The sequence below is a fragment of the Condylura cristata genome, unplaced genomic scaffold (assembly GCF_000260355.1).
Source record: "Condylura cristata isolate star-nosed mole 26May11 unplaced genomic scaffold, ConCri1.0 scaffold00020, whole genome shotgun sequence".
NCBI classification, from domain to species: Eukaryota; Metazoa; Chordata; class Mammalia; order Eulipotyphla; family Talpidae; genus Condylura; species Condylura cristata.
This window is the reverse complement of record NW_004567121.1, coordinates 400407-413499: the sequence shown is the minus strand read 5'-3', so window position 1 is coordinate 413499 and position 13093 is coordinate 400407. Positions and strand designations below refer to the sequence as shown.

At 53.7% G+C, this 13093-nt stretch overlaps 1 protein-coding gene across 4 annotated transcripts in view; it reads right to left on the bottom strand.

Annotated features, from left to right (window-relative positions):
- Positions 1-13093, bottom strand: part of PAX8 (paired box 8) — a 54846-nt gene that overhangs the window by 12268 nt on the left and 29485 nt on the right. For 2 of the 4 annotated variants that reach the window (XM_012727384.1, XM_012727385.1), the window contains exons 2-6: positions 12317-12482; positions 10386-10583; positions 9103-9191; positions 8678-8803; positions 8240-8415 (exon numbers count right to left, since the gene is read on the bottom strand). In XM_012727384.1, coding sequence (XP_012582838.1) covers positions 8240-8415; positions 8678-8803; positions 9103-9191; positions 10386-10583; positions 12317-12482 — 755 coding nt within the window. Of the gene's footprint in view, positions 1-3386; positions 3594-4139; positions 4261-8239; positions 8416-8677; positions 8804-9102; positions 9192-10385; positions 10584-12316; positions 12483-13093 lie in introns of all 4 variants that reach the window. The other 2 variants (XM_004686095.2, XM_012727383.1) reach the window with 2 other exon arrangements.

The following is a 13093-nucleotide window of genomic DNA, read 5'->3' as shown; positions in this document are numbered from 1 at the left end:
CCTTAAATAACATGGCTTCCTCTCCCCCCCCCCCCCCAAATCAAGAACCTTGCAAGCTCCTTAGAAATGAAAGCAGAGGTCACGAGAGGGTGGCCTCCATCATGGCTTGCCCAAATCCTTCTATCTATCTATCTATCTATCTATCTATTTACTTATTTTTAAGATTCTTCACCATAAGTTTATCATTCCATTTTCTCTGCACTCAGTAGACTTCTAGCCTAGCCCTATTTTTAAGAAGCAGACATAGAAGACTCAGGTTCCTACTGCTGGTTATAAAACGGGGGTTCTCTGAGAAAATACTAGCACCCACAAAGTACTGCTAAGTGCTCCAACTAGCACTAGAGACCAGGATCAGAAAACCCTTACTTGGAGGAATTCAGAGGGCAGAGGTGACGTCAGACAATTTGATGGGGCCCCTTTGATGTACGTCCTCCAAGTAACCCTTTTCAATTCCTTATCTTGTTCCGATAGCAAGGAAAATTTATGACAATCCAGAAATCTCTTTGGCAGGGCTAAATACAGTTTTTCACAAAAGGATGGGGGAGGGTAATGAGCTCTTTGATGATAGACCAGACTCAGAGCTTTCTGATCAGCGGAGCTGCGGTCAGTCCCGGAAGGGCCAGGAAAAGGACGGGGCCTGAGACTGCAGCACACGAGGGGAGCTGGCGGGAGTGTGGGGTGCAATTCCATTGCTCCCCAAACCTTGATGTTCTTTCTTGGCTGATGAGGGACACCCCAACAGAGTCACTGTGGGGATCACAGGATCAGAATCACTCATGAGGCGGGAGAGGAAGTGACCCCAGGGGAGGCAAGGTGTGTCAGGAGATGACAGCAGGAGCCACACACACAGGAGGGCCGGGCCAGGGCTGCGCTGACGATGGCATAAAAACTCACACGGTCGGCCAGCCTCTGCCATCTCTGCAGCGTCCCCTGGGGATAATCTCATCTTGGCTTCTTTACCACCCTTTAAAGAATCACTTATTTCTCCTTGAATAGGTTTCTAGACCCCAAACTCCTGAGGCCATTTCCCTCCTGACCGTCCTCCTCCTGCCCTGTCCTGCCAGCTCTCTCACCACGGCTACCTGGCATTTAGGTCCCATCTGACCTAGGGCTACAGGTGGACAGTGTGCAAAGAGCTCCAGGCAGCTCCCTGAGCTCCCCATGGACACCTGCCAGAGGGGCCTTATGCCATGCTACAGGGCGGGCCAACTGCACACGGCAATGCTGACTTGCTCTCTCCTCTCGGCACCCCGCCTGGACTCAGTTCCCTCCAGCCCGGCACTGCTTGCTCTTCTCCCAGACCCCGCTTCTGGTCTGTGTCTTCAGCCCATGAACTGGGGCCTGTGACTGCCACAAGCCTCGTGGGGTCATATCCTGCACAGCAACATCAGCCGGGTTTGGCTCTGGGGCCAGCATATGCAATGCTGCAGATTTGCTGCCTGTTGCTGACTGAACCTTGGTCTCTGCTGCCAGTTGCTTTGCCCCAGGGGGCACATGTCCTCCCAGGCCTGCAGCTCATCTGAAGGGCAGGCATGCCCACCGAGAACTGACAGAAGTTGGAGGGACCCCTCCTCCTGATTTGATTGGATAGTGGCAGTGGGTGCTCGAAGCCCCAAAGGGGTGACAGGTACAGGGCCAAATCAGGGCTCCGAAGCCGGGAGCTTTCCCTGGGCTGTTCCAGCTAACTTCACCACCGCCTGACTGTCTGATGTACCCGTTCCCTGCTGCCGTCTGTGCTTCCCTCTCTGAGCTGCTCCTGCCCAGCTTTCCATCCTCCAGCAGTAGCTGAAGGGCTGCTCCCACCACCACATGCTTCCTTCACACCTCACGCCTTCCCAGCTTCGTGGCAGCCCTCCTTGGCTGGGCCCTCGGTCATGGAGGCGACCTGGCTGTCATGTGGGGGCGCTGGGCATCTCTTCACCGGCCCTCAGCCTCCTTTCCCCATCCCATTTTCTCTGCTGACAACACTTTACTCAGCTCCAAGACTTTTCTTCTTTAATCACTTCGGTCAAAACAAATGACCCATCTCTTTGACTCTGTCTTGTTTTGAAATTTTGAACTCTGACACATTTTCTTCCTAGCCTCAGACCCTAAAACACTGCCTCTCTGCCGACACACTGGGCTTTATTTCTTAAACCTTTACCTCTGGGCCCACCTTTTCCAAGAGAACCTCCCTCTTAGAAGTGGGATGCACAGAGGAAAAACATCCCCAAGTGCCAGCCAGACAGAACATGTTGAATCAGTTGTAAGAACGACTGATGAATTTGAAGACGACCTTGTGAATCTTCTGGCTGGATGGAGGTCTTTTTCTACTGGGGCAGTGGTTCTCAAGTCCTAGGTCTTTCAGGGGACAGGGCCCTTACTTCATTTTGTCTGGTTTGAATTATCTGGCTTCTGTAAAACCTTTCACTTCAAGAGCGTAGTGTCGGGCCCAAGTTTGAAAACCGCTGGTCCAGAAGGATAGGCCCACTTTTGGCTTCCTCTGTGGGTTCAGGGTCAACACCTTGGGCCATATCTAAAATAGTCTCACGTCTGTGGAATTCCGGCATATAGTTGAAGACTATATTATGGGTCTCTGTCCCCCACACTCAACTCCATCTGAGGCTTCTGCCCAAGCCAAACTTGTCGATTCTCTGGGTCTTGGCAACTGCTCAGGACGTGGCTGGACAGGTGTGTGTCCCTTTGCAGGGAGACTCACCTCTGCCCAGGCCTAACTGATAAGGAGCACAAAAGCCAAGGCGTTACGCTTTTACCCTGCTGGACACCACACTCCTGTTCAGGGCCCTTCTCCCTGGACCCGTATCCCATCAGTATAATCAGATTTTTACGTCCCCTTAAAGTGTCTTCAGCCTTAAATGTTTTGAGATCAATGACATTTCTGATGGGTGCGTCCCCTTCCCTCTTCCCTTCTCTCAATGGTGGGTCACTCGGCTTCAGTGTCCTCCAAGCTACTGGATGGTCCTCTACCTTCTGAAACTGGATCCAGAAATTGGCTCCAAAAACCTTTCTCCTTCAATGTTTTCTGTTATTTTTTTTTTTAACTCGGACCAAGTGTTCACCCTTTCCCTTTCCCAGATCCTGGCTTCAAGGTCCCTGTTCTTCCATGGGGTTTTGGGGGTAGGTTCTGGAAACCTGCCAGGCACCCAAATCCCTGGCATCCTTCGAATGCCCACCCCTCCCGCGCCTGATTGCCAACATGGAGAACCTCATATTGGCATCTTCAAAAGCTGTTGGAGGATCTGGGGAAAGAGGGGTGGTGGACTGAGCTGGGGGGGTCTGAGAGGAAGCTGGAACCAAACCAGGGGACTGGCAGCTGGCCCTGAAGACCCCCCTCCCATGCCCCCCGCAATACCTGCACGGCCCAGGAAGGGACCTCCCTGTCGTACCTGAGAGAAGGGCCTGGCCCGTGAACTGCCCGTACACGGAGGCAGCATGGGGAAAGGCATTGAAGGGCGGGACCGAGGCACCGGCTGGGACCCCGGAGCCGACTTGCTGCAGATCCAAAAAGGCGGAGCTAGATAAAGAGGAAGGGGTGGAGCTAGAACTGGACACCTCGGGGGTTTCCTGCTTTATGGCGAAGGGTGAATGAGGATCTGCCGGAGGGAGGGAGACAACAAGGAGAGAGGGATGTGAGATGATGGGTGGGAACATGCAAAAACCAAGCCATGAGATGTGGGGAAGGGGTGGGAGTGGGGGCTGGGGCGCAGGGGCAGGCAGGCTGGGGCTCCTCTCTGAGTCTGGGGGAAGGGTGGGAGGGAGCAGGAGACAGGGTAGGGTGAAGGGGTCGGCAGGCTCAGGCTCCTCTGCGTCTGGGGGTGAAATGGGAGCTGCGGGGGTGTTGCTCAGTTTGGGCGAGAAGGCCCGGGAGAAGCTCCGCCTCCCTGCTGTGCTCTACTGCTGTAGATGGAGAACTAGCGGCAGCCCCTTGCCGCGGTGGGTCAGCCTCGGTGAGCAGGGGGAGGAGCCGGGGTCGAAGCTGCACCCTTTGACCTAACTTGAGCCAACGCCATCCACCTCTCCTCTCCAGGCCCTGAGCCCTAGTCCCTTCCTCCTCACAGCCGACCAGCGCTGCCGTCTTCTGCCCTCCAGCCCGTCCTCACAGCTGGCTCCCTGTGGCCCGCAGATTCTGGGCTTCCTACCTGCCACCACTGGGTAGGTCTGGTGAGTAGAGTGGTTGCGTCCCAAGGGTGTGTTGGACGGGGTCAGGGTGGCCTTCCCGTCATCCAGGGCGCTGTTGAGCAAGGGCAGTGGGTAGAGGCCCTAGGGAACAAAGAGCAGTCAGTGCACACAGGGACACCTCCGTGGTGAGCCCTCCTAGAGACCCACGCCCATCTGTGGACTTGCAGGAAAGGCACCTTCCTCTCGCTCTCTCCTTCCTGCTCTCTCCTTCCTGCTCATTCTTGACTCCCATGCTTGCTCGCTGGGCCTCTGTTCTCCCAGGCCCAGACCCTTGGCTTCCCTGGCACATTCCTGAGGTCAGTGTCAGTTGGTGGAATGCCAGCCAGGCACAGGATAGAGCACCTTCCATCTGAAACAGGACCCTGCTTTGGCTGCATAGCTGGTTTCCTGGTCTCCTTACACTGTTTGGCGCACCGGGAACAGGATGCAGGTCTGGGGCAGCCACCCCCCAGGACTATCCTGGGCGCTTAACATTATTCATTAATTTGTTCCTCTCCAGATACGCAAGACGGAAAGTCTGTGCCCTCCGCTGCTGCCGAGATGGCATGGTCACCCCTTCTTACATTTGCGAAGACTCCACATTGGCCCTTTGCCTATGTGATCCTGACCAGTTGGGGCTAACAGCCCTGGGATGGGGGTGAGCAATGTTATATCTGTTTTGTCTGTGGAGGGAAAGCCCCAAGGTTAAGTGTCTTTGGTCTGTACAATCAAACAGGGACTAAATCTGCTCGCTCCTGGCCAGGATGCTCCCTCCTTCAAGTTACCCAGTGGATGAATAAATGGATGTCTTCTCTTCCTATCCAAGCAAAATTATAAACTTGCAGGTGAAGATGGTACCTGCGGTTAATTTTGTTTGAAAAGCTCTTCAAGCACCTGGGGGTTTTCCTCATTAAGACCTCATTTCAGACTCTTCCAGGCTCCTCCGACATGAACAGTGCTATAATATGTTAAGGTGTTTCTTTCCAGAACATGTTCAGTTAAAGGCCAGCAGGCTCCACCCCCTCCTGCCCAGGGAGGACATACTGTCCCCCTGTGTGTGGGTCACCATGTCACAAATTCGCAGTGTGAAATTTGTGTGCAAAACTGAAATCAAGGAATTCTTCATGGTTACGTAACAGCTCCACTGAAGGCAATCACTTGCAATGATCTCCATGGAACCAGGTTCTCTAAGGACCCAGAGTGCTCTCTGGTTGTATGTTGGGCACTTCTAGAAGCTGCAGTCAATTCTGGAAGCCACTAGGGCACCATTACCATGTAGCAGCAATTACTGACTAAATGGTGCTCTGGTCCCAAGTCTTTCCTGGGAGCCTGCCGCAAGGCAGGGTGGAGTTGCTTAGATCTGGTTTAATGAAATTGAACAAAATACCTAGTTTCTAGAGAGAAGAAAAATTTAAAGTGCCTTATGTTGATTTGATGCCAAAATATCTTCTTAGATTCCTATACTGTCCACAAATTTAGGCAATTTATTTTTTTAAAAATCCGAAAGTATATAATCAAACATGTTTGGTGTTTAGCTTAAACATCCCATTACAATGGGCTTTTTTTTTTTTTTTTTGGCTGGGATTGAATTTAAACTGAGAGACCCAGTGACACAATGACTCTAGAACTTGAGCGAGGTAAGCCCTGTTTCTGCAAAGATCAGTCTTCCTGGCCTTGCTAGATTTTTTTCATGTATTACAGGGACAGTAGAAACTGTTCGCAAGGCTGACATAAGGATTAAATGAGATTTTAGAGACATGCTTAGCCAGAATACTTGGTAACTAACTGCACATGCTCATCAAGACTTACATTAGGTATTATTATTTCAGGATTATGTGAAGAGTCAGAGCAAATGACAAAGTTCTCGGTCTTCATCATTATGATCGTCACATAACTGCTTGTGAGACTGACTACTCCTAAGAGTAAACAACTCCTAAAACTACTAGGAATAAGTCCCAGGACATTTCTGTTGATTGCTTTCCCCACTGTTGACTTTAGAGAAAAAATGACAATGGCTGTCCCCCTCCTGAAGTGAGGTGAGGCTGTGCGCTCCTCAGGCCACAGCCCTTCCCTGCCCAGGTGCTCCTTGGGTGTCTCTGTCAGTCACCAAATGCGGAACAGGCGAAGGAGGCTGGGACATCCTCCTACAGTCTGCGTTCTCCTTGCCCCTCGCCACCCAGTCAGGGGGCTGACTGGCCCGCTGAGGACCCGGTAAGTCAACATGGACGCCATGTTGGCTTCAGTCTCCTCTTGGTAAGATGAGGGTTGGAGTAATTCCATGGTTCTCAAACTTCTTTTTGTTAGGCTTCAACTAACAACTCACACAGAGGCGCCTTATCTAAACAGATAGCAGGTCAGTCTGCGTGAATGCAGGGTTGGCAGGCTGGAGCTCCATGATCCTTACTTTGCTGCGCCCTCCCGTCCTCCCCCAGACTGGGTTATCTCCACAGAAATGGAAAAATTTGACTTGGCTTTTCTAGCTCTAAGACTCCCTGTAGAGAGTCTCGGGGTCTTTTTGTAATTGGGCAGGTTCCCTTGGGGGGCTCAGGAGTGGGGCCAGAAATGCTTCTGTGGCCAGTGGGTGCCCAGGGTCTCAGCGGTCAGGTTGCTTTACTGGAACACTGTGCTTGCCCACTGGGTTGTGCAAGCTCCTTCTCCTGGAGTGGGCTCCCCTCAGGCCCGCCCTGCAGCCCCTGCTTCCCTCTGGGAGCCATTGCTGACGGGCAGTGAGCACCCTGGCCCTCTCGCCAGGTCTGCTGACAGCCAGCTTTCTCTGCTCCCCCCGTGGCTGCCACAGCCCAGGCTGATAAAATCGCTGACGCAGATTGCCTGCCCAGCTGCAGGTGCTGGCGTGGACCCAGCAGCCCAGACGGTCACTGGCATCGGTTCAGCTGATTATTGGCATCGTCGCCATTGTCCTACTGGATCTTAAAGGCAAATGGGCTCGCTTCACCCCTGGGTCAGATGTAGGGTGAGAGGGGCGAGCAGACGCAAGACTAAAGAAACTCTTCAGCTGGTAGACTCGGGGAGTGAAGGGGGTGAGTGGGTGGAAGACCCTGCCAGCTTTTCACAGAAGTTAACTATTACAAACCATTTCACTTGTGCTCATCATGGAAAAGAAAAGTTTTCCTGGATTTCTTGTGCTAGATTTCTCAACTTTCTTGTGCATGCATTCAGTATACCTTATTGAGTATCTAGTGTAAGAGGGGCTGAAAGTTCGGGGCTGAAGGTAAAAATTGTGTTTCCAGATGTTGCCTGACCTTAGGAAATTCACTCTCTTTCTACTTCTGTCCACTCTATTCTCAAGATACTCCATGGGAAGTGATCAAGAATAGCATGTTGGATAGTTAGAAGCACAGACAAGGGAGAAATGGAGCTTGCCTGGGGGCAGGGAAGGATTCATGGACAAGGTGAGGTTTGAGCTGAGTCGTAATGGCCAGGGGGTACTTTTCCAGGCAGAGAAGTGGGAGGAAAGGCATGTTTTCCCAGGAGGGCACACGTTATGCCAGGGCCTAGAAGTGTGAGTGAGGGTGGTGTGAGTAACACAGGCTCATGGGGGAGCAGGTGTGAGTGGCTGGAGGTGGCCTTGTCATGGCACCGAGGCTTGGAGCATTGCAGCTTCACAGAACTGGGGACTTGACCTTGCAGTGTATCCAAGCCACCGAGGGCAAGGCTGTGGCATGGGCTGCTTGAGTTGCCCTCGCTGAAAGGCCCAGAGGTGAGAGGAGGCAAGAAGCCTGGGAGGCGAGGGAGGAAGATGCCAGCTTCTGGGGGAATGAAGTGTGTGTTGGGCTGGTCGTGGCCTGGAGCCCTGAGCCCATGGAAGCAGCTTCTGGTTGCTTTGGTGGCAGCTCTGCAGCCTCATTAGGGAGCTTCAGAGACCATGTGTGGCTGTGGCACCCCCCCCCACACACACACACCGCCTGGCTCACCTCCCACGCCCAACCCTGCTCATCTCCTGTGCCCACCCCCACTCACCTCCCATGCCCACCCCAGGCCCCTGCTCACCTCCTGTGCCCACCCCAGACCCCTGCTCACCTCCCACGCCCAGCCCTGCTCATCTCCCATGCTCAGCACTCACCTGCTCGCCTTTGGTGTGACTGGGGGAGGCATAGGCCTCCGGGTAGTGCTGCCGCTCGAATGGGCACTCGAGCGGCTCAAGGGGGTGCTGGCTGAAGGCGTCCGTCCGAAGGTGCTTGCGGGGCCCGCTGCTGCTGCTCTGGGAGTCAATGCTTAGCCGGCAGCTGTCCTGGTCACCTGGTGTCCCCAGGCAGGGAGAGAGCTTTCAGAGGGCCTCTCTACTTACGCTCCAAGCCAGAGTGGAGAGCTGGCTCCAGCAGGGGAGGGAGACAGAACCATGCTGGGGCCTTGGGGCAGGGGCTGACTCAGGGCAGGCCAGGTGCGGCAGGAGTGGCATTCAGACCTGAGCCATCGGGGGCATCTGTCCCCATCACAGCCAGCCTGAGCAAAATGCCCTCCTACACCCCCCAACCTGCCCTCTGGCTCCCCCAACACTCACTGTCATCCATTTTCCTCTTGCTGTCGTTGCCAGGCTGAGCAATGCCCAGGAGCCCGTTGATGGAGTAGGTGGAGCCCAGAGAATCCGACTGGGGTGACTCTGGGGGCGTTACAGCTGAGCTGGGGACTGCAGTGAGATAAAAGGGAAAGAGTCAGGATATGAGCCCACACACCCCATCGAACGCTCTGGCACTGTGGGGGAGTAGGGGCCACTGTGGGAGAGTCAACACTGACCTGAAGTGTTTCTACCTATAAATATTCCTGCGACTCTTCCCTGGGAACCCAGAAAAGCTCTGCCCGATGCAATGGCTCAGCCCCCCCCCCCCAGACGGCGGTATCTGCAGATGTGCGTGTGTGTGATTGTGTGTGCACGCAGGTGTGTGTGTTCACCAGGGGCTGATTGTGCCGCAGACCCCTCCTACTCACTCAGCGTGTGTCCTGGGCTCAGGGACTTGGTGGCCACGCAGCTGTCCATGGGGAGGTTGAATGGCTGCTGCACTTTGGTCCGGATGATTCTGCAAGGAGACAGGAAAGGCCCTTCAGAGAGGAAGCAAAAGCACCAGATGCCTTTGGGAGACCACTTGAGTATTTTAAGGGCACTTCAATGTCAAACCCATGACCTGTCACACCTGGTCCTCCCGTTGCCCCGTTTCATGATTGGGACCGTCGGTTACTCGAGGCAGAAACATGGGGGTGGGAAGGTCGGTTTAACATCTGCCTCCTTCCGCTTTCAAATCCATCACCAGGGTCTGCATCGACCTTGTAGAATCTCCCCACATCAGTCCCTCTCTGCCCGCCACTGCAACCCCTCAGAGTGTGCCGACACCCACTCCCTCCTTTCAGGGTCCCTCACTGGCCCACCCCCACTCCCTTTGACCCTTTCTCAACCATTCTGTTGCAGACAGAGTAGACTTTCTGAAGGGGAAGCCAGTCTCCTGCTTAAAATCTGCCAGTGGCTTCCCATTGCTTATAGGTCAGAGGCAAGAACATACAACCCAGTCATCGATGCCTAACGGGCAACCTTGGCCGACATCTCCATCTTGGCCCCTCATGCTCCCTCTACCCACTAGTTTGCTTTTAGCTTCTTGTTTAAGATCCTGGAGCCACAGGGCCTTTGCATGTGCTATCCCACCTCTACCTCAGCTCTTTTTGCTCTTGCTTTCACCTTACTCAGGGCATCATTTCATTATTCTTTTCTAAACCCAGTGCCCTTTGCTAGATCACATACACTCAGGAACCTCCCTTTAGCAAGACTTAGAGCTGCATTTTACAATTGTGTGGGTACTTGATGAGGGTCTGTCATACCACCACACTGTAAGATCTGAAGGGACAAGGATTGTGTGTCCCCAGTGTCTAGCTTGTAATGAAGACATTGCATGTGTATGTAGGAATGAATGGCTGGATAAATGATCATATTGAGGGAGGGAGTGAATCATTGGATAATTCAACACATGACTGAATGCTAGAACGATAACCAGGTTAGAACAGATAACCAGGGTAGGTCAGGAAAGGATCAATTCAAGAAGATTATTTTACTAATAAGAGGAGACACTGTATGAGGATGCAAACTGCAAAACACGTCAGAGCAGTGAGGTGTGTTACCTGCCCTGGGCCACAAGTGCTTCCTGCTTGATCCTTTAGCATGAGACTCTGTCACGATTCACCCAAAGCCCGGGCACCCCAGTCCCTTACTGCTTCCTCTCTCTTACCTGTTGATGGAGCTGACGCTGGGCACGGTGTCACCATCACAGACACCCTCAGCCAGGAGCCGGTCTCGGATCTCCCAAGCAAACATGGTAGGGTTCTGTCGCTTGTAGTCGCCGATCTTCTCCACCACCTTCGGGGTGGCCACCTTGGGCTTGGAGCCCCCTATCACTCCAGGACGGATGCTGCCAGTCTCGTAGTACCTACTCCAATTGAGAATCCCAAAGAATTACCCAATAAGCAGGTGGGGTCTTTGGGCAGGGCCTTGGCCAGAGGTGCTTGCTTGTCTCTGGTACTCCTGGGAAGGGGCATGGAGGTAAAACTTGTCCCCAGGCCACCTCTGACACTTGATATCCCCAGCTCTGTCTGCGCTTGCTTGGCAGGTTTAGCCTAGAACCGCTGCTGAAGAGACCCTCCCTGGTTCACCTGGCTTCTCTTTTTCCCTTCTCCCCAGTCAGTTTCCTATGTCTGAACACCTGCAAGAGTCTATTACTAGGGCACACAAAAGATGTTCTTTCTAAGAAAGGAAATGCTGAGCTCTGTCTTTGCTGGGGATTGCAGGTTCACAGAAGGGCTTTTCTCTGGGCAGTGTGACTCGCTGTTCTTGGCCATCTGGTTCACGCCCTCCCCAGGCCGCCAGCTGGGGTCACTGGGGCTTCGACCCTGTCTCATTGGCTGCCCTTTGCTCTCCACCCTGTCTGAGCCTCCCCCAATCACTGGTCTTCTACCAGGTTACTCGGTTCAGGCTGAAGCCTCTCGTGGACTCTGGATCCCCAGCCTCGTCCAGCACCTGAAGCCAGGCCCGCTGTCCCAGGGACACCACACCTCTCCGTCCACCCCCAACTAGCTGCTTTGACAGAATGGCCTAGACTAGGAAACCCCTTCTGTGGTGGAAACTCATTTTCTTCTACAAAATGACTCTTGCAGTTCTTTAAAACTCCGTGTCTGCCTCTACCATGCAGGGCTCATCTCCTGCTTGGTTCGCGATAGCCCAGCTGGGGAATCCCTTTTGAACCCAACCACGGAGCACACCGTTCCCGGACTCTTCAGGAGCGCTACCAGGGCCTTTCACTTTCAACTTCAGGTTAGGTCCCTTTGCTCCTTGGAACCACCAGATGAGGTGGGGGAGGGAGGGAGGGACACTGTGCTGATGGAGAGCCTCAGATCTGCAGTGGCAGGGCTGTTTCTGACAGAAGTCATTCCCCAGACTAGCCCACGTGGCTCTCAGCCCAGAAGCCAGGCTTGCTGGCCCGGCCTCTCGTAGCCTGTGGGTCCATAATTCTTCTGGCTGAAGAAAATCAGAATGACTCCAGGGGGATCTTAGCACTCTACCAAAACTTGGGCCCATTGCCCTGAAACCCTGCTTTAATTGGTGTGGGCTGGGGCCTGAGCACAGATTTGGTTTTAATTAAGGTTCCCTGGTGACTCGCAGCTAGCAGGGTACCGATCCACTGCTCAGTGGCCTTGTGGAGGTCCTTAGTGCCACCTGGACATCTGTGACCACCGCATCCAGGCCCGGCTCCCACAGAGGCAGACAGCAGGCCTTAGGGTCCGCATTTCATCAAGCAACCTGTGATTCTGTGGCAAGTGCTCTGGGAGTGACAGTTTGAGGAACCCAAATATCCCTGGCGCAGGGTCAGGGCTGCGTGGGGCTGAGGGTAGGAGGGCTTTGGGGAAGACTCCTGTTTGGGGAGCAAAGACACCTACAGAAAATGAGATAGGGGCAAAGGGAAAAGAAAGAAGAGAAAGGAAAGGAGGGGGAAGTGCAGAGGTGGGAGTGGCCCAGGGACATCAGGGCACCCTGTTCAGGGCCCGGGCCTATGCAGGCAATTGGGAGTGGACTCGAAGTCCTGGGAGGGCGGCTGCAAGGTGGGCAGGTGGGCTGCAGAAGGCATGCGCTGCAGGGACGGTGGCACGTGGTGAATTTCGTGCTTACCTGCCAAGGATCTTGCTGACACAGCCATGGCTGACACGGAGTTGGCGGGAGATGTCACAGGGCCTCACACCCTGGTGGGCCAGGTCCACGATGCGTTGGCGCACCACTTCAGGCAGCGGTCTGCCATTCACAAAAGCCCCTCCCAGCTGGTTAAGCCCTCCGTGGCCTAAGAAAACAGTGCAGAGACAGCTATCAGTGCCAGTGCCCCCACCTGTGTTCACTCTGAGCCCACTCACCTATTCCCAGATGTTTACACAGCGCTCACCATGTGCCAGGTGCTGTTCCAGGCACCGAGGATGCCCCAGCGAATAAGGCAGATGTGATCCCTGCTCTTGCCTGGTCTAGTAGAATGGGGCTCAGATCCACAAATAGCCAATTAGCATACCATGCGACTACTGATGGAGGCTGATGGAGGATCTGCAAGGGGGGGATGGCTAGAGGGGACTGTAGGAACCACTGGAGGGGACCACAGAAGTGTTCTGAAGACTTGTTAGCTCAGTGAAGAAAAGGGAGAACACTGTTCCAAACAGTTGGAACAGCATGTATGAAGGCTTAGAGGCGAGAAAGTGCTTGTCTGTTAGTTATCAACATCTTATTTCTAAAATCCTAGATTCTGCTCATACTAATTTCAAGGGTGAGACCTCCATTTTGCACATGAGAAGACCAAGGCTAGGAGAATTGGGTGGCCTGAATTATATGATTTATGTGACTTGGCATTTAAGAGGAGGAGCCAAGATCCAACCATGGCTTTAAGGCTCCCGTCAGGACCGCTTCCTG